General features: G+C 40.1%; 2 protein-coding genes across 3 annotated transcripts in view; one reads left to right on the top strand and one right to left on the bottom strand.

Moving 5' to 3' along the window:
• The first annotated feature begins 2,888 nt into the window (after positions 1-2,888).
• ptger4c (prostaglandin E receptor 4 (subtype EP4) c) lies at positions 2,889-11,042 on the top strand. Of its 2 annotated transcripts, XM_044133023.1 has the most exons (3): positions 2,889-2,899; positions 5,885-6,671; positions 6,776-11,042. In XM_044133023.1, exons 2-3 carry the CDS (start codon positions 5,949-5,951, stop codon positions 7,364-7,366), a joined length of 1,314 nt encoding a protein of 437 aa, XP_043988958.1. In that variant the 5' UTR covers positions 2,889-2,899; positions 5,885-5,948; the 3' UTR covers positions 7,367-11,042. The 2 variants fall into 2 exon arrangements, with proteins under 2 accessions (XP_043988958.1, XP_043988957.1); XM_044133022.1 differs by lacking the exon at positions 2,889-2,899 and having other exon boundaries at positions 5,636-6,671.
• A 557-nt stretch (positions 11,043-11,599) lies between these two features.
• LOC122840534 overlaps positions 11,600-21,923 on the bottom strand; it is a 35,475-nt gene continuing 25,151 nt past the window's right edge. The window contains exons 3-5 of the mRNA XM_044133021.1: positions 20,791-20,858; positions 16,215-16,434; positions 11,600-13,845 (exon numbers count right to left, since the gene is read on the bottom strand). Of these exons, the coding sequence (XP_043988956.1) occupies positions 13,349-13,845; positions 16,215-16,434; positions 20,791-20,858 (785 nt within the window). The 3' untranslated portion in view covers positions 11,600-13,348. The remainder of the gene's footprint in view (positions 13,846-16,214; positions 16,435-20,790; positions 20,859-21,923) is intronic.

Genomic DNA, 21,923 nt, shown 5'->3' with positions numbered 1-21,923 from the left:
GGAAAATGAGGCAGAACATCACCACAGCAAAACTGTGACATCAACCCAAGGTTTTACTCCAGGAAGAGGGAATCTTAGCCACCTAGAGACAACCATGATGTAAAAAAAAAAAAAAACACCCTGAGAAAATTATGTTTTTTCCCCATTTCAAGTTTTCTTCGTTTCTTGGTATTCACACAATCCATCTGACATGTTAATTGGAGGCAAATCCCCCCTATAAAGAAACCAACAGGTCTCCTAGGGAGCCATAAAACCGACCAAGGTTCCCACACACTGGAGGAAAATCAACACCCTTTTACTAAAGTCTGCCTGACAGCTATGTGTGTTCCTTTTCTTTTTCAAAAGACAAGGTAAGTCTGAGAATGACTAATTCTGGGTAGGCTGCAAAAACAGCAGTGATGTAAAGCGTGAGCACCATGTTCCTGGGTTTATTTGGACTATCGCAGCCATAATGAAAGACATGAAAATGTGTTGCAGGTTGAATCAATTGAACATCTTTGACAAACTGTGCCAGATTCAATGACCTCCAGATGAAGCCATCATCCCCAAAAGACTTCCAGGTAAATTCTATGAAAAGCGAAAAGAAAAGCAAAGAGTCGCCAGAAACAAACATGCAGATCTTGTTAGCTTCAGGCGTCTGGTGGAAGAGCCACAGGTGTGAACATCTGCATAACAACACAAAGGCAGGGTTCAAAGCTTGTAAAATAATCATGCTCTCATCAATACCCAGCCGGTCTGCTGGATCCTCTGCGGACAGAAGATCGATGGAGGTGATTGAACGGAGAGGTTCCCGTGCAATAAGCAGCGATACGTTTCCGGAGCTATTATGCGTTATTGCCTGGTGAGAAGAGCCACTTAAACAGACCATCAGCTCCCTCATATGTCGGCTCTTCTTCCTAAACGGTTAGCAGCATTCCCTCAAGGTTCTGGAATCTCTCCAAAGACCATCAAGACCTCCTCATCTCATCTCAGACAACAACCCCTCAGTCCTTTTAAGATCCTGATCATATATAACTTACATAAATGATCTAAAAATTTATTTAATTTTTGTCTACAAGATTATTTTATTGGTACTATCTCTTGCATGCTGTAAAACTTTTTTTTCCTCCAGATTAATAGTGTTGATTAGAAACAAAATATAGGAGAAGTAACTAAACCAGACCTTCCACTCTTTCACAGTAAACAGTTACTAAACATAGTAAACTTTTTACATAGTAAACATAGGTGTTTTCATAAATTATATTGAAAATGCACTCCAGCAAATCTCTTCAGAAAAGAAATTATTGACATTATTGAGTAAGAATGTGCAAATGTATTGAAATATAACAATATACTAAAGTCACTTGCCTGTTTGACATTAAATCAGTATTTCCCTGTTGCGGTTAAGATGACATTTTTTTGTTTGTTTGTTCGATAATAACAGACTGGCCTCAAACTCAGAAGTTTACATACACTAAAAAGATTTTGCCTTTACAGATTAGATGCAAAACATTCCAGTTAAATAAAGGCTCACCTGTGGTTGCATGATAAGGCGGCACCACAAACATGCTACTTCTTTTAGCGACCGAAAATATAGGTTAGAGAACTGATGTTTGATTCAACCAATTACATATAAGTACAAACACCACTGGTGTTGACCCAAGAAAAAAGCAAAAATATTTGGATGAAGCAAGTAAATAAGAATCATCATTCACAGTAAAATGAGTCTTGTACCAAGATGCCTCTCAGCGTGGAAGAAGTCGCTACTTGCTATTATGTTTATCTATAATGATCCACAACTGGCAGAGGGAAAAGGAGATACTGGCAAGTTTGAGAACTGACTCTCAGAAAAAGTGTTGTCTAATTAAGTGTCATAAAGACCCGGCAGAGATTTGATGTCCCCAATCAGTGTAAATGTCTAAGTTCCAGCTTTATGAATGTGTACTTAGTTATACAATAATATTAATAGTTTCTTCTTGGGAGAGATGGACTGCAGCTTAGTGTAATTATTGTTTCTGCTTTCAACTGTGTCATTATTAAAGAATAAACACATTTATAAATGATATTACTCTCCTTATACTTTCCTTCTGTTTGATTTGTGTGTTTGGAATTGATTGTTTATTGTTAATGTGTTTTTTCTTTCTGTATTTTTAATTTAGTGAGACCTAGAGTCATGTTCAATAAATTAGCATGAATTCTGATAAACCTTGTTGCCGAAATAAAAGTACCAAGTGAAAATAACCATTAAGAAGGTATCAAACATATTTTTCATTAAGCACAGGTGTTTTTTATTGCTCTGATGTAATTCTAATTTCAAATGTTGTTTTCATGAGCTGCAAGTTAAAAAAAAACAAAAAAACATCATAATTAAAAGGAAAAATAAATAAATTTTTGGTTTGCAATAAATCTATTGTTTCACTAGTGATGAAGTTAATGAAATAGACTTTTTTTTTTTAAATATCCAAATGTATTGATTGCAAAATAAATAAAAAAATAATAAAAAAGAATTGTGGAAACCCTAAGGATTACATATGGCTGGAACAGCACACACACACACACACACACACTCATCCACCCCTACACACACACGCCTACACACTCGGGATCCCACACAAAGAGAGGCCCTTAATGAAGCTGCTATGATGTCGTGCTTGACAGAAACGGTTTCCTTTCTCTATAAGTGGGCACCGGGGCCTCTGACGTCTGAAAGCTTTGCCTTATTCCAGACTCAGAGCCACAATCACACACTCCCAGGAGGCATGAGTCCGACAGAGGAGGAGAGGAATCCACTTACACAGACAGAGACAGAGCGCCGCAGCCTGCCGTTAAGCAGACTTTTTCCCTGCTGCGTATGATGAATTCTTTCATTTCCACTGATCAGATTACTCCATAGCTGCTGTGTGTGCGCCTCAGTTTGGAGGTAAAGACTCAACTTTAATGTTTCTGCTTCTATGTTGTACTTTTACTCAACTGTGACTGAAATAACTCCATATGACATATTTCAAATAATACAGATTTTAGGGAAATTAATCTAAATGAATATAAATATCAGAATGCAAATTACTTTGACACTGCAATCTTAGTATGACATCTAATGTTTTGTTTAATTTAAAAGTCAAGTCATAGTTCTACATGAAAAAAATCAACTGGCCACACACATACCAGACATAAACCTATACACATATTTTGTTTTCAAACTCCACTGAAGTTTATTTCACACTTCAGGATGCAATAAAACACACAACAATCCATTTTTACAGTGAAACAAGCTTCTGATTATGATTATCCACACCTTGATATCGGGTATAGATTTCCTTAGGCCACATCCTCCTTCCTTACACAGATATGCATCACCTGCCATGATTAAATTTATTAAGTTTTTAAATTTATCCAACTTGGAGTTGGAAACTATGCCTACATATGATGATATGGTCGAAATACTCACTCACCTGAGTGTAAATACGAAATAATAAGGTTTAAAGTGTGTCTTTGCTGATCTCAAAATGACTCCGTTAAAGTCACTGACTTCAAATGTGTTTATTCGTCCACCTGAGCAATAAGTATGGTATAACCAGGAATGTAACATGAAGATCCAGGGAGTAGGAAGAGAAGGAGATGAGTTTAAACTCTGACATGGTGAATCTGGAACAGACCAGGTCTGATCAGCTGACAGGTGGCAGGTGTGAGATGATTGAGCAGAAGACAGAGGAGAGAGAGAGAGTCAGCTTAGATCCTCCTTGCTGATTGATAGTTTCTAGTTGAGCCACGCTGCACAGTGGCGCAGTTGGTAGAGCTGTTGCCTTGCAGCAAGAAGGTCCTGGGTTCGATTCCCGGTCCGGGGTCTTTCTGCATGGAGTTTGCATGTTCTCCCTGTGCATGCTCCGGGTTCTCCGGCTTCCTCCCACAGTCCAAAAACATGACTGTCAGGTTAATTGGGCTCTCTAAATTCTCCCTAGGTGTGAGTGTGTGTGCGCATGGTTGTTTGTCTTGTTTGTCTTTGTGTTGCCCTGCAACAGACTGGTGACCTGTCCAGGGTGTACCCCGCCTCTCTCGCCCGGAACGCAGCTGGAGATAGGCACCAGCAACCCTCCCGACCCCATTAGGGAAGAAGGGTGTAAGAAAATGAATGGATGAATAGTTGAGCCACACTCCATATCAGTAGGTGGCAGTAATGCAACCTTAAAGTTTCTTGCCAACCACCAATAAAAAAATCAAGAAGAAGAAAAAGGTTCTGCTCAGTACTGGGTGAAGACAGAGGAGCTCGATTGTTTTTTTGAAACTGTCATTTGTCATGACAGTTTCAACAAACAAGTAAAAAAAACAAAAACAATAAAAATTTTTTTTTATATAATCCGTTTTATAAAATTGTGTCTAAAAAATGTAATGTACTGTGTGGGTTACATTAGATTGTTAATAGCTTTGACAGGTTTTAACTAATTATTTAACAAAGACAGATGACTACTTTTTCAGATATGGCCAAGTTGGCTTGGATAACATTTATTTATTTATTTATTTATTATTTATTTAAGAAATGAAATCCTCATTTGCAAACTCCTTTTTGTATTACAAACAAAAAGGAAAAATTGACAAAGAGGGCAAATAATAAACAGTAGATTTTCTGTGAGCTTAAAAATAAGACATGCAACAATTTTTGGTTGAATGGAATTTCAGATGTGTTGAGCAGATTGGCTCTTTGTGAATTATATGTTTGAACACCAAAATGCTGAGGTCACTGCCGATAAATGGGGTGGGGCGGGGTCCTCTGGAGCCGTAAATACAACAACTACAATAGAAGCAATTGGAAAACACTGTCCAAAGGTTTATAACATGTACAAATGTCTGCTCTGTGTAAGTGGTCCTCCTGTCAGTGTGATGTGTGGGTTACGTTAGGTCGCACAAACAAGATGAGGCATCCAAGGAGAAAGCTGCGGCTGGGGAGATGGGGGAAGGGGCGCCTAGGGGAAGGTTTCAATTAGTTCAGACGGCTGTTTGTCTGCAGGTCCGGCTTTAAATGCCAGGAGTGGCTCAGACTCACCACAAATCAAAAACAGCCTAGAGGTGAAAAGGTGAAGTTGCAGGCTGTGTTTCCAGGAGGGGGCGCTGACCTTGGTGCTGAAGCGTGTTAATATCTGTCCATGTTGGTCTCTGTGTTACTATTATCTGCCTTCAAGTCTAGGTGGCGGCTATATAGAGTATTATCTATCTATCTATCTATCTATCTATCTATCTATCTATCTATCTATCTATCTATCTATCTATCTATCTATCTATCTATCTATCTATCTATCTATCTATCTATCTATCTATCTATCTATCTATCTATCTATCTATCTATCTATATCTATATATATATATATATATATATATACTAAATTGTAGTCGATGGAGATGTTTCGCTTCCAAGGGCTGTGACGATTTCCTTCCAACAGCTGGTTTCACGAGTGTCATTAGCTGACGTGTTTACCTCTGAGCTGTAGGCTCAAAAAACAAAAACACACACAAAAAAAGAAAGAAGAAAAAAAGGTGAATATTAATCCCACTCTGGCTGCAGTAGTGGGTTTCTTGGAAACCCGTCTCGCCGCGCGCACTACCCGCACGTCACTCGGCTGACATCAGCAAGCGGCTTAAATACCTGCAACCTCGCGCGCTTGAAACAGTAAACAGAGCGGCTGCTTCTTCATGTGGACATGCTGAGAACTAAAGTGAACAGTTTCTTACGATTCACAAACTTTGCAGGCATGGATTAGTTCCCCCCCCCACACCCCCCCAACTTTTTTCTGCACTTTACTCAAAGTTCCGACTTAGTTGGGTTTTTTTTGTGTGTGTGTTTTTAAAGAATGATTAACGAAACTGCTGGGGATCTGGACACCGATGTTTCTGAGCCGATGCACTCTTATCTCCTCAGCCACAACCTCACGACCTTCCCCGCGCTCCGACTCGAGTCCAAGTCGCTGGTCACTTCAGCCACCATGTTTGCCGTGGGAGTTCTGGGGAACCTCATCGCCATTGTCGTGCTGTGCGTCTCCAAGAAGGAGCAGAAGGAAACCACCTTCTATACGCTGGTGTGCGGGATGGCCATCACCGACTTGCTGGGCACGTGCTTCACCAGCCCGGTGGTCATCGCCACGTACGTGGTCAGCCGTTGGCCAGGAGGCGAGCTGCTCTGCCACTTCTTCTCCTTCTCCATGCTGTTCTTCGGCTCGGCCGGAATGTCCATTCTCTGCGCAATGGCGGTGGAGCGATACCTGGCCATCAACCACGCGTATTTCTACTCCAAGCACATCGACCGGACCATGGCGCGCTTTGCGCTCCTGGTCACCTACCTGGCCAACATCGTGCTGTGCATCATGCCCAGCTTTGGCTTCGGCCAGCACGTCAGGCACTTCCCCGGCACTTGGTGCTTTCTGGACTGGAGGTCGGTGGATCCGGTTGGCGCGTGCTACTCCTTCCTGTACGGCGGTGTCATGCTGCTGCTGATCGCGGTGACTGTCATGTGCAACCTGGCGGTGTGCAGGTCTCTGGTGGGGATGAAACAGAGGACGGGGATCGTCAGGACGGAGCTGTGTGAGCACAGCGGGTTACGGCGTCGCTTCCCCCGGCTGTCTTCTGTAACCTCTGCCGCAGAGATCCAGATGTTCTGGCTGCTGGTCTTCATGACTATCGTGTTTCTGGTCTGCTCCATTCCGTTAGTGGTAAGTTTGAATTATCTGCATGTGGGAAAAAAAAAACAAAAAAAAAACCAAATGTACATATTTTTGTTTATGTTTTATTTGCTTGTGTTCTATTTACTTGCCAGGTGCGAATCTTTGTGAACCAGCTATACGACCCCTCCTACATCTCTGCAGGGGGGAGACCTGACTACCAGGGCGACATGCTGGCGATCCGCTTCGCCTCCTTCAACCCCATCCTGGACCCCTGGGTCTACATTTTGTGCAGAAAGAACCTGTTGCTGAAAGGCTGTGGAAGGCTCAAGGGTGTGATCACTCGGGCAAAGAACGGTCGTGGGGACGAAAAGAGCTGGGTGGAGGGTCAAAACTCCCCCCCATCTATACACAGCAACGACACTAGTTACGCGTCGTTGCGCACTGCCAGCTACAGGAACGAGCCGGGGCTCCCGCTGTCCATCAAGAACACCTCTTTCACAGACTTTGCGCTCCGACAAGCGTGGGAGTACGACACGGCGCGGGTCAACTTCCACCCGTTCAGCGTGGAATCCGCGGCGATCATCGGCAGCGAAGAGGAAGCAGAAGCAGCGACTCACCCGGGACAGGACGCGGCGGAGACGGCTTCTCCAGGGCGTGGCGTCGTGATGCACGTCCGCAGAGTGGACGTCGTTACCTGCACGTTCAGCACCCCGAGCTCCAGTCAGTCTGCCAAATGCTTCTGATGCCCTCAGGGTGGGCTCCAGGGCCGCCCAGAGACATTTAATGAGCCAGGGGCGCAACATCTGAAGAAAGAGGTTTTAGTCAAGAAAAAGACAACACACCGATATGATTTAAAGCACACTAAGTGCCTCTTGAAGTTTTTCTTGAGGTTATTGCTCAGTTCCACTCACTCTGTCTCTGTTTTCCAGATGGCTGTAGTAGAATTTTTTTTCTATCTGTTTTTGTTTGCTTCCATTTTTCTCCTTCCTTCCATCAAACCGAATGTGTCAAATTCATGCATTTTATGTCATTAATTAATTTTATGTTTATCAGTTGCACTCATAAACAGGACAAAGCGTCAGAATGTTTACAGTTAGTCTGTCTGTGACAGAGAAGGCATCTAAATTTTATAAATACGTAAAATATTCATAAATCCTTTGGATGCTCAGCATTTCTATCGGTTTTAGATACAAACAGGAAGGCTTTCTGCCGAGGGTGGCACGACACCATGAAAGAAAATCAGGCACTGAACTGGTTTTCTAGCTTGTTTGCTTAACCAGACATGGGCGCCCCCTGGTGGTGAGCAAACAGAAAGCATTGGGAAAAAGAAGAAGAACGTATGAGGTTGGAGTTAGTGTCATTTAACTTTGTATAATTCGGAGCTAAATTAAAGGGTTATTTATATGTTTTAAAGTAGTCAGAACATCTGGGAAATAAAACCTCAGATATTTAGACTGATCAGTCAGACCTCAGCTGGATTGATCTTCACTGAACATTATTATGAAATCTTTATTTTATTTGTGACACAACCAAAAAGAACATTTTGGTACCTCAGAACTACCTGTTGTAGGAAAACATGAAAAGCACAATGTTTTCACTGGTCAAGGTAATTGTGGATGCTGCGTTGGCCTGTTTCTAAAAGGCTCTTTTGGACAGTGAGCTTCTGTGGAGGAGTGGATGTGAGTGTTGTGTCAGGGGTGTGGGGAAGGCTTCCAGATCACCCAGGTGAATGTTCACTCTGCTGTTGGTCTGCTGACTCAGTGAGTTGATTTCATTTGTGTTTTTGTGCAAGTCTAGTGAAGTGTTTTAGAAAGCCTGAAAGTCTGAACCTGAAGTTGTTAGCTGGATTAATAGAAAACCAACTCCATTATTAACTACATATTGGAGTAAGATAAAGCTTGTAAGTGACCAATCAAGCAACGAGATGTCAAAGAAATTTTAGGTGGGCATTTATGCAAGAAGTGGAATGTGCATCACAAATGTGTGCAATATTCATATCGCAAAGGAGTGCAATCGTTGTTGGCTGAAATATTCAAAGTGTTACGGAATTTCATTTTTCATGCTAATGTCATATTAAGCCACCTGGATAGCATTATTTAAATTTGATGTCATTTCATTTCATAATGTCTTCATTGCAGTATTACTGATATCAAGGTTTCTAATATTTTGCAGCCCTAACATTAAGAATAACTCTCAAATACAGACAAAGGATTAGGTTCATTTTTAACAAGATGGCAGGAAGATAGCATAGCATAAGGTGTTATTCAAGTCATCTGTTTAAAATTTGTGTATTTTTTCATGTTGAGTTAGAAAAGAATCGGAATGTCAGTTTTTCCCATATTGTGCAGCTGTAGTCCCCAGAACAACCAGGGAGTAAGGCAGATTTAAACACGTTTAGGATTAACCTGGGTATCAGGGAAAATTGACTTTTTAAATCTTCTGTTATTTGATTTTCAAAAACATACCTGGAGTGTTGCCTTGATTATTTCATGCATGTTTGAGGACTCCTCGAATCTCCCGGGGCAACCAATCAGGGTGCAAAAACACTTGCTTTCACCAAGAGATGTGTTTTCCACACAACTCCTGCTTGGACTTCCTGAAAGCGGTGTGTCAGACACCGTAGGTGCTTCTTAAAGAGACAGAGACCGATTTCAAGGCATCAAACTGCAAAGTCATATTACTTTTATGTTATTTTTGATACATAAACCATTTTCATTTAACACTGTTGCCTGTGCTATAAAATTACACTATGTGCCTGGAAAACACATAGCATTGTCCCTTTAAGAAGGATTTCAGTAGACCATCCCTTTATTTCTTCTTCCTGGTCTTTATAAGTCTTACTTCAATGTGTTTCATGCTTTAGAATGTAGAAAATCTCATTAGATGTGGAAAAAATATAATATTTTCAAAGGTTTCCTCTCAGCAGATTGCCTCAGTGATGTTAAAAAAAAAAACAGGTTTCTGCCAGCAGGTTTTATGATCTAACAAGCTAATGAAGTATTAGCTTTATCACAGTAAACTGGAGAGAAAAATTCCAATTTGTAACTTTTATTTGAAACTGAAACACAGTGAGAGTTGTATGCTTGTGTAGAGACATGGGAAGGCATTGAATAAAAGTTGCTGACCTCTGATAGCCAACAATGGAACAAAACCAAACACAATTTTAAAAAGAAAAATGACATAAAATACCAGACAGAGTAATGATTTAAATTAGACATTTACAAAAGTTAAATATAGTTCATTTGGAATCAATTCCCAAGTAATCGTCAGATTCCTGTTGTATTTTATTTTTATAACCCAATGTTTAATTTTCATGGTTCTGGTTGTATTTCTTTTTCCAGCAGTGTTGAGTTTTTTGTGTTTTCAGCCAAATCTCAGCAAAGCGTCCAACCAAAATGTGTCACATTTTGTTGAACAACTTAAAAACCCTGTACCACCTCATGCAATCAGCAAGGCCTGGTCAGCATGATGGGAAATCCTGCCTATCGAAACACTGGCAGCATTTAGCCACTAACCGTGAGTCTAACCAGCAGTGTACTCTGGTGGTGCTGGCTCACATGCTGCTCTTTAGCCTAAAACTGAATTTGGAAAAACGTTCTAATAGCATCTGCCAGATGTCTTCATAGTTCCCAAAATAAAAGCACAAGACAAAATGAGGTAGTAGAATGTAAGGTCTGAAGCTGTGCATAGTGGAACTGGAGGATTTTAAGGCCAGCAGCTGAATCACTGTGGGGTGAAGAGCAGAACACCTTTTCTACTTTGGCCAGCATGGAAAAATTTCTATCTCTGATGAAAAAACATTTGCTGCAGAATGGGTCTGTGATTAGGAATGTTTGGGTTTTTTCTTCTAAGCACTGGAGCAGAAATATTATATTAATCTACCCCATGGGTACAAGTTGTGTATGATCCTCAGAGATTAATGCTCAAAGTGTAAATGTTAGTGCCGTCCTCTGTGCTGTTCATCCATCTTGTGTTGCTGTTGACCTGTATGCTTTCATTTCAAGCACTGCTTTATTTGTAATGTGTGGAGAATTTAATGTAAACATTGTGCATTTGCTAGGTATTCATATTGCATATTTTCATTTTTAAGATTTATGCACTGACACAGAAAAAAAAATTTCTTTCTTGTCAGACACTTTCGGAGATTTATGTTGGATCTGTTGGTCGTGAGAAAAAATAAATAAATGAATGAATAAAACTTTAAAGCTGATTGTTGTCGTTTGGGTTTGCTTGTGTCCAGACGCAAACCTCGGTGCTTTTCATCTTCGGCCACTAGGTGGTGCTGCAACCTCAATCCACAAGCCGGCAGGTTTCCAAAAATGATACAGTCGAGGAAACTGAACACGTATGTCTGAGCAGTACAATGACGAAACTATTTAGATTTTGAAAACTTTATTCCCTAGGAGGATAATGCCATAAAAAAATATAGAACATTTAATAATAATAATAATAATAATAATAATAATAATAATAATAATAATAATAATAATAATAATAATAATAATAATAATAATAATAATGATGATGATGATGATGATGATAATGATGATGATGATGATAATGATGATGATGGGTAACAGCGAGTGTCATATGAATTATAGAACCACTACAATGCATGAAAGACAATTGGAGGTTTTGTTACATTAAAAATATCTAATCTGTTTGCAATTGGACAATTTTAGTCGAGTTAAGCTAACTTCCTGTGTCAACGGCAGTAGGCATGGGTCAGTTTCATGGTACCTCTGTATATACATATATACATATATATATATATATATATATATATATATATATATATATATATATAGATATATATATCTATATATATATCTATAGATAGATTATATATATATATATATATATATATATATATATATAAATAGATATATATATATATATATATATATATATATATCTATCTATATATATATATAGATAGATATATATATATAGATATATATACAACTTTTTATATATATTAAAGGCCTTTTAAAGGCCTGAAAGAATAGATATCAAATGACATCCTATCCAGAAATGTTTGAGCTCCTATCACTGCGAGGTATTTTCTTTTGTCTGGCCAAAGTAAACTCAGTAGTTTGAAGGATGTGATCAAATCATACCCACACCTCTTCGCTGCAACAAGCCCGGATTTGTGAAAACAAACAAGTACTAAGTTCGTTTTAGAAAACGAAAATGATGACAACATCCAACAATAATAAATTTTGTGCTAACCACACTATCCACCAACGGTAATTTGCATGAATAAAAGAAACAGTGGTTTGCATGCAACCTGGCTCTCGCCCAGGGTCCAACGGCTTTCCAGATCCAGCAGTGACTGCTGGTCAGCTGGCTGAAAGAAGGCTTCTACACTCACAAAGCTCTTCAGGTCTTCCTGGCTCAGACAAAAGACAAACCCAGATGCAGTAGAAGAACCACTCAGCAGTCCTTTCAAAGTAATGCTGTTTTAAAATACGGCTGACAAGCTACAAGTGGCATGCGTGTCAAACAGCCGCTGGAGACTCCACCAGTCACCAGCCTGGCGAGCTAACCGACTAACTTCTTGAATTTGCTTTACTCTGTAAGGAGACCAGAAAAATGTCCAATATTCTGGCACTAACATAACCAGTTGTTCACTCTGAATTTTTAACAATAAGAAATATTTGGCACAAATAATTAGGAGGTTGTCATTTTAGCTGCCGCAGAAATAATTGTAGCTCTTCTGTTAAAGGGGAACAGATCATGTCATGTTAAAAGTTTGTGTTAATACCATGGAGCTGTTTGTTGTCACTTCATGTCATGAGAGTTTTCTACTGGCCCATGCCTACATGTTAGAATCAAGACTGAGAAGCGACGTTGAGGTAAAAACAAAATAAATCAGGATCATTACGACAGTATGGAGGAGAATTTACATTCTGCTGGTTGGGGTTGAACTGTGTGAGAGAGACAGTAATTAGTTACGGTTACTGTCTGGTTTGTGTTCCTACGTTTGGAAAAATGTGGAAATGAATCACTGAGACGGAGTCAACAAAAAGCAGCTGCGAGGGTGAAATGTGAATCTTGGCAATAAATAGATATATTTGTATCTACATTATAGAGTCCATATAAAACAGCTCTCATATGAAGCCATAATAAATAAATAATTTATCTGTAATAAATATACTTTACTCTTACACAGTAATACATGAAGATGCATGGCATCCATTAGGCTGAGTTCACCTGAACGTATAGAAAAGGATATAATGTGAGGTCTCTGTTTGTGTGTGTGGGGTGGGGTGATGGGTGGACGTGGGGGAAGGAGGGGGGGGACGGGAAAAAGACTGTTGGGGGTTTTTTGGGAAGTGCTGGTTTCACTGTTTGCAGTAAGCGTTTAGTTAAAGTTACAGTATAAACACAGTGTCAGTCCTTTAACTAGGCTTTTTTGTTCTTTTATCTCAGGTCTCTTCCAACAAAAAGTCCAAACACGTAGGAGTTTTTGTTTTTGTTCGGGTTTTTGTTTTTTTGTTTTTTTCGGAGGAGTTCCGGGGCCCGCAGGTTCCTGAATCCTGTGTCCGACATGGATGTGAAAACAGTCTGTTCGTTCCCTGCCGCTCCTCCACATTAGTCTCTGATTTCAGCCCTTTGTCGTCCAGCTGCACCCAACACACGGGCTCTCTAACTTCCTATGTGCAACAGCGCCTTCATCTGGTCTTTTTTTTTTTCTTTTGGACACAGCGCTGAGCGTCAGTTCAGCCGATGCACATGCAGCTGGCAGCTGAAAGCGACTCTATGGTCCTCCAGGTGGTGGAGGTGTCCATGAAGGAAACCGGCTCGTAGCGGTCCGGCCGGCAGCAGGGGTTCCTGCTCACCTTCCGGGCGACGCGGCGCGGAAGGGAGCCGTTTTCCAGCAGCGCGTTCAGCGCCAGATCGTAGTTTATCCTGGAGCTCTGGCAGGAGCCCACACAAAACTTAAAGAGGACGATCTCGTCCGAATCAAAGCCCAGTCCGAGGTCCCGAACCTTCATCTCTTTCTTCTCCACCCGGCAGTCCCTGCTGCTCTGTTTTGGGGGCCGGCTTTTACCTTTCCCCCTTCTGTCCGCGTTTCCCGCCTCCTCTCCTTTCTTCTTTCGTCTTTTCTTCTTTTGCGACCCCTTGGGCTGAGGTGCTGTGGGGTCAGAGGAGCGTGGCGAGCGCCCCGCCCAGCGGATGCTGGGATGGTCATCCAGCTCATCCATCACAAAGGGCTCTGAAATAAACAAAAAAAAAAAACAAAAGAACAAAATAAAAACCATAAATGGATGAAGCAGACAGAATGACAGAAGATACAAAGGCTGGATCTGTGAAATTATTGACATAATCAGTTCTTCAGGTTACCATCCTGATGCTTTTAGAATCACTCCTCCTACACACTGAATCAAATGAATGGTTCTTTACCAGGATTCTTTTATTTCACCAGGTGACTTACTAAGAAGAAATTCTCAGTTACAGTGAGGACCTGGCGCTCTGCAGAGCTGAACCACTGCTGGAGTGGAGTCGGCCCCCTGCTTCAGATCTAAAATACAAACCCTTACAAAACTGTTCATACTGGTGAATTTTTAAAATGTTTTATAGTATCCTGTCCGGCAGAGCGGCACTTAAGAGTTGGTGTCCGAGTGTCAATGAGAGGCTCATATTTACTTTCAGAAGTGGAGTGTTATGGCTTTTGCTGTAATGCTACACTTGATATTTATATGAAACTTTATTAGAAATAGCTCTGGGTTTATTTCAAGTATAATGGACGTGAAAATACACAGTACAAGTTAATACATGATGTATTTGGTGGCAACCGTGCCCCAACGTCTGAGAAAACATCTGTATTTGAACCAGGGTTTTTTTTAAACACTTTGACACATTCCAAGCTCTCCTCTGTGTCTTTTTCTAACAGTTTTATGTAACATCACAAGGAGGGCATAATTGCATAGTTGAAGGAAAATTATAGTTCTCAAATGGTTTTACAGATAGAAATTTGAGAAGTTTGGCGTACATTTGAATTTAACTCCCCTGAGTCAGCATTTTGTTGCTTCTGTTTCTGTTTTGACAGCCCAGTTTTTATACAACATGACTCGAGCTCAGCCAGACAGGATGGACAGAATCTGTCAAGTACAATTTTCTGGTCTAACCACAAATTCTTTGTTGGATGTAGAGCCAGACTTTGGCTAGGCCACATTACATGCATGTGCTTTATAAATTTAATTCTCTAAGCCCTCTGGTTCCTGGGCATAGAAATCCTCTCCACAGTATGATGCTGCCACCACCATGCGTCACTATGAACGATCTCTTCAAAATAGCTTTCCGCCACTCTGTTCAGTTTTCCTGTCGTCTGACCAGATCACCTTCCCCCATGTTTGCTGTGTTCTCTTATTAGCTTGTGGCAAATTGCAAACTGTTAGCACGAGCATCTTGGCTGCTTCTCTGCTGGGTTGTTATCGTTAACCAAAACTAAGGAAATAACAAAAACTAGATGGAAAATAAATGTGTTTGCTAACCAATATGAAAATAAAAACGACAGTTTGCAAAGAAAAAACAAGGAAATCTAAGTGAAATTGTAATGAGCGTTCACAGAAAAAAACAGAGAGAACACAGGGAAACTGTCAGGGAAAACAGAGAGAAAGCACCAGAATCCAATTTGAGTTTATTTTGAATATAACTTTGTTTTAGTTAAAAGTGTCCTGCAGAGAAACCAGATATAATATGTGGGAATCTATTAAGTTGGAAAAATCCCAAAAGTCTTAAAGACAACTTCATCGTGTCCATGAGACTTGCTTTCAGGTGCTGTTATAGTATTTACTGGATTTTTTTTTTGAAAGTTTCTCTGCCTTTCACCTTTCATAGCCGTAGGTCAGGTCATTCATTTAGCCACAATTTCTACAAACTGATGATTTTTTGGGGTTTTGGCACCAACAACTGTTTCAGTTTTTCTTTCAGTCTTGCTCCAAGAGGGACTCATATTAGAAAGAATGACTGAAACTATACTTGAAATAAATAAAACCTAAACCGAACTAGTCCGAACAGTCCAACCTAATGAAAACTAAAATAGAATTGGAAATCTGAAGTCAAAACTAAATGAAAATAAAACCACTCAAAAACTGCTAAAGTATGAAAATCTTGCTTCTTTGATTTAGCGCTGTCAATCATCCTCATGAACACACTGCTAAATGTGCTAATGGTGGAGAAACAACTCACTGTTACTGAAAAACTGTTTATCCATGCTAACTAGCCTTAGCAATCATGATAAAATCTGCTGTTCTGTAGCAGAAAGCAAAAAGGTACGGGGGTCAGCGGTGCGCACACGGGAGTGATTGGCAGCACTAAGACCCGCCTACTGTATCTGACTGTTTGTTTTTAGCTGGCACTAGGAGAAGGAAGAGTAACTCCATTTTTTCACAGATTTTCTGTCTCATACTGTCACGGCACAGTGAGAGTTTCAACAAAAAGTTGAAAAAGTTTCTTTAAAAAAAAAAAAAAAAGTTACATACTGCAACTTTAAAGAGTAGAAACACATTTGCAGGGTTTTATATCAGCATGTTCCATTAAAGCCCAGACTCTGATCAGCGCAGTGGGGTGTGTCAGCAGTACCATATAGAGCGTGCCATGTGGGGTAAGGCTCACTGTCCTCCTCCTGCTCCTTGTCCCCCACCACCTCTGGCAGTGTGACAGGAAAGTCTCTCCCCTCCTGAGCCTCCAGAAGGCCTGCAGCATGGTTCAGGTCTGACCCCAGTCCACCACCAGCAGCAGCAGCTCTCATGTGAGCTCCTTCCACCAAAGGCAGCAAGGAGACGAGCACCCACAGCAGGACCTGAGCACAGAAAATACAAACTATTTTCTCACAGCACACCAAACCGCTACACTGCGAAAACACAAAATCTTATTAAAAAAAAAAAAGAAGTATTTTTGGTCTAGTTTCTGGTATAAATATCTTAGTAAAGTTGAAATAAGACAAACTAACTTTTAGGGGGGTTTTTTATCAAGAGACAGGGGCTTGTTTTAAGTAAATAACTTCTTAATATTAACAAAAAAGTACATTTTCCATTGGCAGATTATTTCACATATAAGAAGATGTTTTTCACGTGTTATAAGTGAAATGATCTGTCAGTGGAACGAGTACTTTTTCATCAATATTAAGAAATTATTTACTTAAATATCAGGTTAGATATTTGGACCAGAAACCAGACCAAAAATACTTGGTAAGGTTTTGTGTTTATGCGGTGTAATTACATCCCGTCAGTTTCTACTGATTTGCATTGTGGGTAATAAAAGCACTATGACCTAGAACAGTCAGCTTTTAATGTTGCTGTGTTTTATTTGTGATGTTGCATGACAAATCAATTCTCTACCAGCAGAGAGATAAATAAAAGTATGAGTTTGTATCTATACAATGACGACAGTCAGCTTTCTGCTTTAGCTTTGATCCAAGCACTGTGATGAATTCCTCTGTCTTGACGTTTCCAAAAGAAAATAACTGAAATTGTTTTCGTCTTGAGAGTTCTGCTAGCTGTGGCTCTTGTAAATAGAGTGAGAACTGACCACAGAGAACAAAACTCTGTGTTTGTGTGAGAACGGGGGACAGCTGCCACTGCAGAGCCGACTTATTTTGCACCGTTTTCTTTTCTTTTTGTTTTTGTTTGTTTTGAACCAGTCTGAACAGAAATGCGCCAGCAGCTGCAGCAGATCCACATGGAGAAAAATAAATGCTGATATCAGCATCAGCTCCCAATGCTCATCTTCTGGAAATGTAAACGTGTTGGAGGAATCACTGAACGACAGAGCAATGGTTTTTATGGGTTTACAATGTTGCGTAAAATCTTAAACAAAAATTGAAAACCTATTCTAATTATTTTTATTTAAAACCAAAAATGCAACTATTCTTACCACTCTTGCTCTACTATCATTAGCCTTATAACTATAATTTATAATCTGTAATATTTATTTCTAAATGTTTTCTACTTTGATCCAAGCATTCACAGAGAAAGGCTGCATGGTGATGCTTATGTTTACATGGACATTGTGATTATTATTGCTGCTATTATTAAAAATCTGATTACTTGTTTTCAGATTAAGTTCGAAATTATATTCTGCACAAGTAGTGAAAAATATAGAATATTACAGCAGGTCACCTTAACCCTTTCATGCATGAATTATGAGGCTTTATGTCAGAATTTATTCCAAAGTGTTTTTGATTTTCTTAAGGCATAAAAAAGGTGGGGAAAAAATGAGTAAAACATTTTCTAGGTGATCAGTTGTAATTTTAGAAAGTACAAAGTTAAAAGAAATACATCAGTGGTATTAGTCTTTAGGGGTTGGAAGAGTCCTCTACAGTAGGAGGAGGGACCGGATATGCCTGAGTTGCTTTTTCATTTGTCTGCCATATTGGATTTAACTAAAATTTTCTTGCACTTGCAGTGGATGGCCAGTAGTTGATAGGATATTGTGTGACGCACCAGCATCCACTTCAGTGGTCTGTGTACATTGATAATGTAAAAATCCACAAGAAAATGGCCTTTAGATAGCTGTCCACTGCAGGGACCGCTACACATGAAAGGGTTAAAGTTACAGTAGCTTATGCTACTATGAATTATATACTCATCCTCTTTGAAAAAATTTGTTTTTCTGTTAATTTTACCTCTGATCTTTTATTGTCTGTTCTGCTGACCTCAAACCAGCTTTATATATATAAAAAAACAAGCAAACAAAAAAAATAAATAACAGTAAGCAGCTGTGTCTGTTACTCTCTCTGAAATGTTTAGTTGAGTTCCCTTCACTTCAACCAGCAGACCGACAAGAAGAGAGAGGGTGGGGGGTCATTATCAGTTTGTCGAGAAAAAATGTCCAGACACTCCGGCTCTCTCATATTACAGGATTTTGAAAGCATGACAGCCTGTCTTTAAAACTGTGTCTACCTGCAACAAGATTATATCAGAACCGAGTCCATGGATGGAAAACATTTCCACACACCTTTAACTTTTCAAGCACATTTTTGTCAGACGGAAGGAAATGGCGTTAACTAAATGTTGCACTGGAGCATTAAAGTCGTGAGGACAGGAGCTGAATCCCTCTGACAGGGTTCACGATGAGCTTCAGAACAGGAAAGTCAGAGCTGCTCCTGTGATGTTGGTCGTGTCTCCTTTAAGGAAGACTCATAATTAATGCATTGCCATCAACACTACAGGAGCTGCTTACTGCTGCAGTCATGACAGTGTGGTTGGAATGAGCTCTCTGTTGTAGCTCATTGATTTATGGCCATGCTGTTAATAAACCCCTTGCACATTCCCACACTTTGTCACGTTACAATCACAAAAATAAATATATTTCATTGGAATTCAGTGTGAAAGACAAACACAAAGTGCTGTGCAATTGTGAAATAGAAGGAAAATCATACATGATTCAAAATTTGTTTTACAAATAAAACGCTGAAAGGTGCAGTGTGTAAAACGTATTCAGCGCCCTGAGTGAATGCTTTCTGGAACCACCTTGTGCTGCAGTCAAAGCTGCTAGTCTGTAGGGTTTGTCTCTACCAGCTTGGATCATCCATTGACTGAAATTTTTGCCCATTTTTCTTTTCCAATCAGCTGAAGTTAGTTTACACAGAGGTGGCCTTTGTTTAGTCATTAGCAGGCATCAGGAAACTACTGAAGGAAACTGGTTGCACTCACAGAAAAGGGGGCTGATTGCTTTTGTACGCTGCACTTTTCAAATGTTAATTTGCAAAAAATGTTTGTGGTTGTAACGTCACAAAATATGGATAAGAACAAGGGGTGCAAAAACGTTTGCAAGCCGCTGTAGGTAAACTTATGATGACGAGTATTAGAGCCATGCTAATAAAAAATAAAATATTGAACAAGTAAAATTAAGAGAAGCCATAATGTTACAAAATAAAGTCATATGAGAATAACATTTTGAGAACACAATTGTGTTATTATGACTTTTTTCTTGCAATTTTATGGCTTTATTTTCATAATTTCAATTTTTACGTTTTCTTAGCGTGGCTCTAATGCTCTACTGTAACTTTCTCATTATTATAAAAACTTCCACAAATAATTTAAAATAAATTCTGAAAAACGTGGTAAAAAAGGTGAAAAGTTTTCCCTTGAAAGCATTCCTTAAAAACCTTTGATATATATTCACATGTTCTATTTCAACTTTCTCCCTCTCACATATAAAACCCTTAATAATCAAACTCGGTCATACAGCAGAGATCTGATTGGTCCAGATGTTCCCACCAGAGCACTTCATTCTCAGTCTGCAACTTCATGCTGGTTCCTAGAGCTTCTAAAACTAGAATGGGAGACAGAGCCTTTAGTAATCAGTTCTTTTTATAAGTCTAGGCTTAAAACTTTCATTTTTTTCCCCTCTCGGTAGTTACGCTGCTGTAGGCTTAGACTGCTAAAGGACAGAGTGATCACTTTTCCTCCTTCTGTCACGTTCTCCTACTAATCTCTACAGTTCTGCATTATTTACTGTTTTGAAACTTTTAACTGAATGTTTTCCTTTTTTTGATTCCTTGTATGCCCTGCGACAGACTGGCAACCTGTCCAGGGTGTACCCCACCTCTCACCCGGGACGCAGCTGGAGATAGGCACCAGCAACCCTCCCGACCCCGTTTAGGGAAGAAGGGTGTAAAGAAAGTGGATGGATGGATGGATGGATGATTCCTTGTAGAGACTACATCTTATTTTTCTCTAACAGAAAGTATTCCTGGATCGGTGCTCGTGTTTCTGCTCGGTCTCCTCAAACTTCCAGACGGTGGAGGCAGACGGCCATTCACACTGAGCCAGGTTCTGGTTCTGGTTCTGCTGGAGGTGTCTTCCTTTTGAAAGGGAGTTTTTCCTCTCCACTGTCGCTACATGCATGTTCTGTATGATAGATTGCTGCGCAATGCAATCTGCTGGGTTTCCTCGGATAGAAAACTTTTTTAACTCATTTTAATTATAAACTGAACTTGTTGTATTGTTTGATGATGATGGCAAGTATGTGCCATTAGTCCGAATTGATTTTTTTGTAAAGTGCCTTGTGATAACGTGTTGTGAATCGGCACTGTACAAATAAACTAAACTGAACTTTTTTTGCTGACTTTGTTATTCTTACATCAGTGGAAGAGTGAGGAAAATGGACTGAGCGCGAAATGAAGACAAAGGAGAGGATGTTCCTGACAAACCTTGGCCTTTGCTGACATGACAGAAGAAATGTGTCTATCCTTCCTCCAAACCCTCCATCGGGTCCCACCTGGAGAAACAGAGGACGAAAGGCAGAGAGGAATTTCAGAACAAGAACAAGGTTTCACCTCGTCAGCTTTCTTTATACCAAAAAGACAAACACAAACCCAAGGCGCAACATGCGGGTAGTGTGAAGCGTATATATTCACCATTGTCCAGATACTGTAACCAAGAAAAGAAACGCCCTGCGGGCCCCCAAACAAGTCGGCGTGTCACATAAATCACGTCCTCAAAGCAATGAGGACAGTGTTTCTGTTGCTGCTTTTAGAAAAAGAGACGTGTTTTCTGCCAACAGCTACGGCTAGTGTCGGCTTGTCGGCTCATACATCTATGGAAACGGCCCCGGTCGAGCAACAAAAGGCAGCGTCTGTGATAGTCTTGTCAAAGACATTCTTGGGGCTATTTCTGTGACAGAGGTATAAGCAGGGGAAACTAGGCATAGCCGGGACACTCCGTGGAGGTCCTGGACAAAAACCGCAGAGAGGCACTGCAGCTGATAAGGAATCCCACTGATGCAGGTGTTTATATATAGTACGTGTGCCGCTGAAGATACTGTTGTCCGCCGAGCAACCGTGACATGAGGTCATCCGCTTCGGCTTTTGTAAAAAACAAACGTCATTGAAATGATAACCTGTAAAAAAAAAAAAAGAGGATTATCTTCTAGATGTTTCAAACTTAGTCTGTGTAAGTACTTGAAACTCATGATTTATTTTGAGAAACAATCACCTGTCTCTCAAAACAGGAGAGACAGGTGACATCAGAGGTTTGTGGACTTTATTTGGATCTTGATCCTAAGATTTGGGTACTAAAAGATTTTGAGTCCCTGAAATTATTTCCTTGCAAAAGATACTTTGTTTTGGTGGCGTCATCTGTGGCAAAAAAAGCCTCTGGAAATCTACTGAATCTCCAAACCAGAAATGTTAGATGAACAAACTGTTCTTGTGATTAAAGTCTGAAAAAAATGCTCCGTTCAGCCCGGGGGGCATTAACAGAGTTTGACTTCTAATGTGATTGGACCAGAGGGACTGATTTGTATTAGTCTTTGCAGAAATGTTTCGATTTTAATGTTATTTAT

The sequence above is a fragment of the Gambusia affinis genome, linkage group LG12, assembly GCF_019740435.1.
Source record: "Gambusia affinis linkage group LG12, SWU_Gaff_1.0, whole genome shotgun sequence".
Lineage (NCBI taxonomy): Eukaryota > Metazoa > Chordata > Actinopteri > Cyprinodontiformes > Poeciliidae > Gambusia > Gambusia affinis.
Note: the sequence above shows the minus strand (reverse complement) of the source record. Positions and strands in the feature narration are given on the sequence as shown.

Coding starts and splice junctions, on each gene's coding strand:
- ptger4c (XM_044133022.1), top strand. CDS start 5,817: ATGATTAACGAAACTGCTGGGGATCTGGACACCGATGTTTCTGAGCCG. Junction 6,672..6,775: donor TCTGCTCCATTCCGTTAGTG/GTAAGTTTGAAT, acceptor TTTACTTGCCAG/GTGCGAATCTTTGTGAACCA.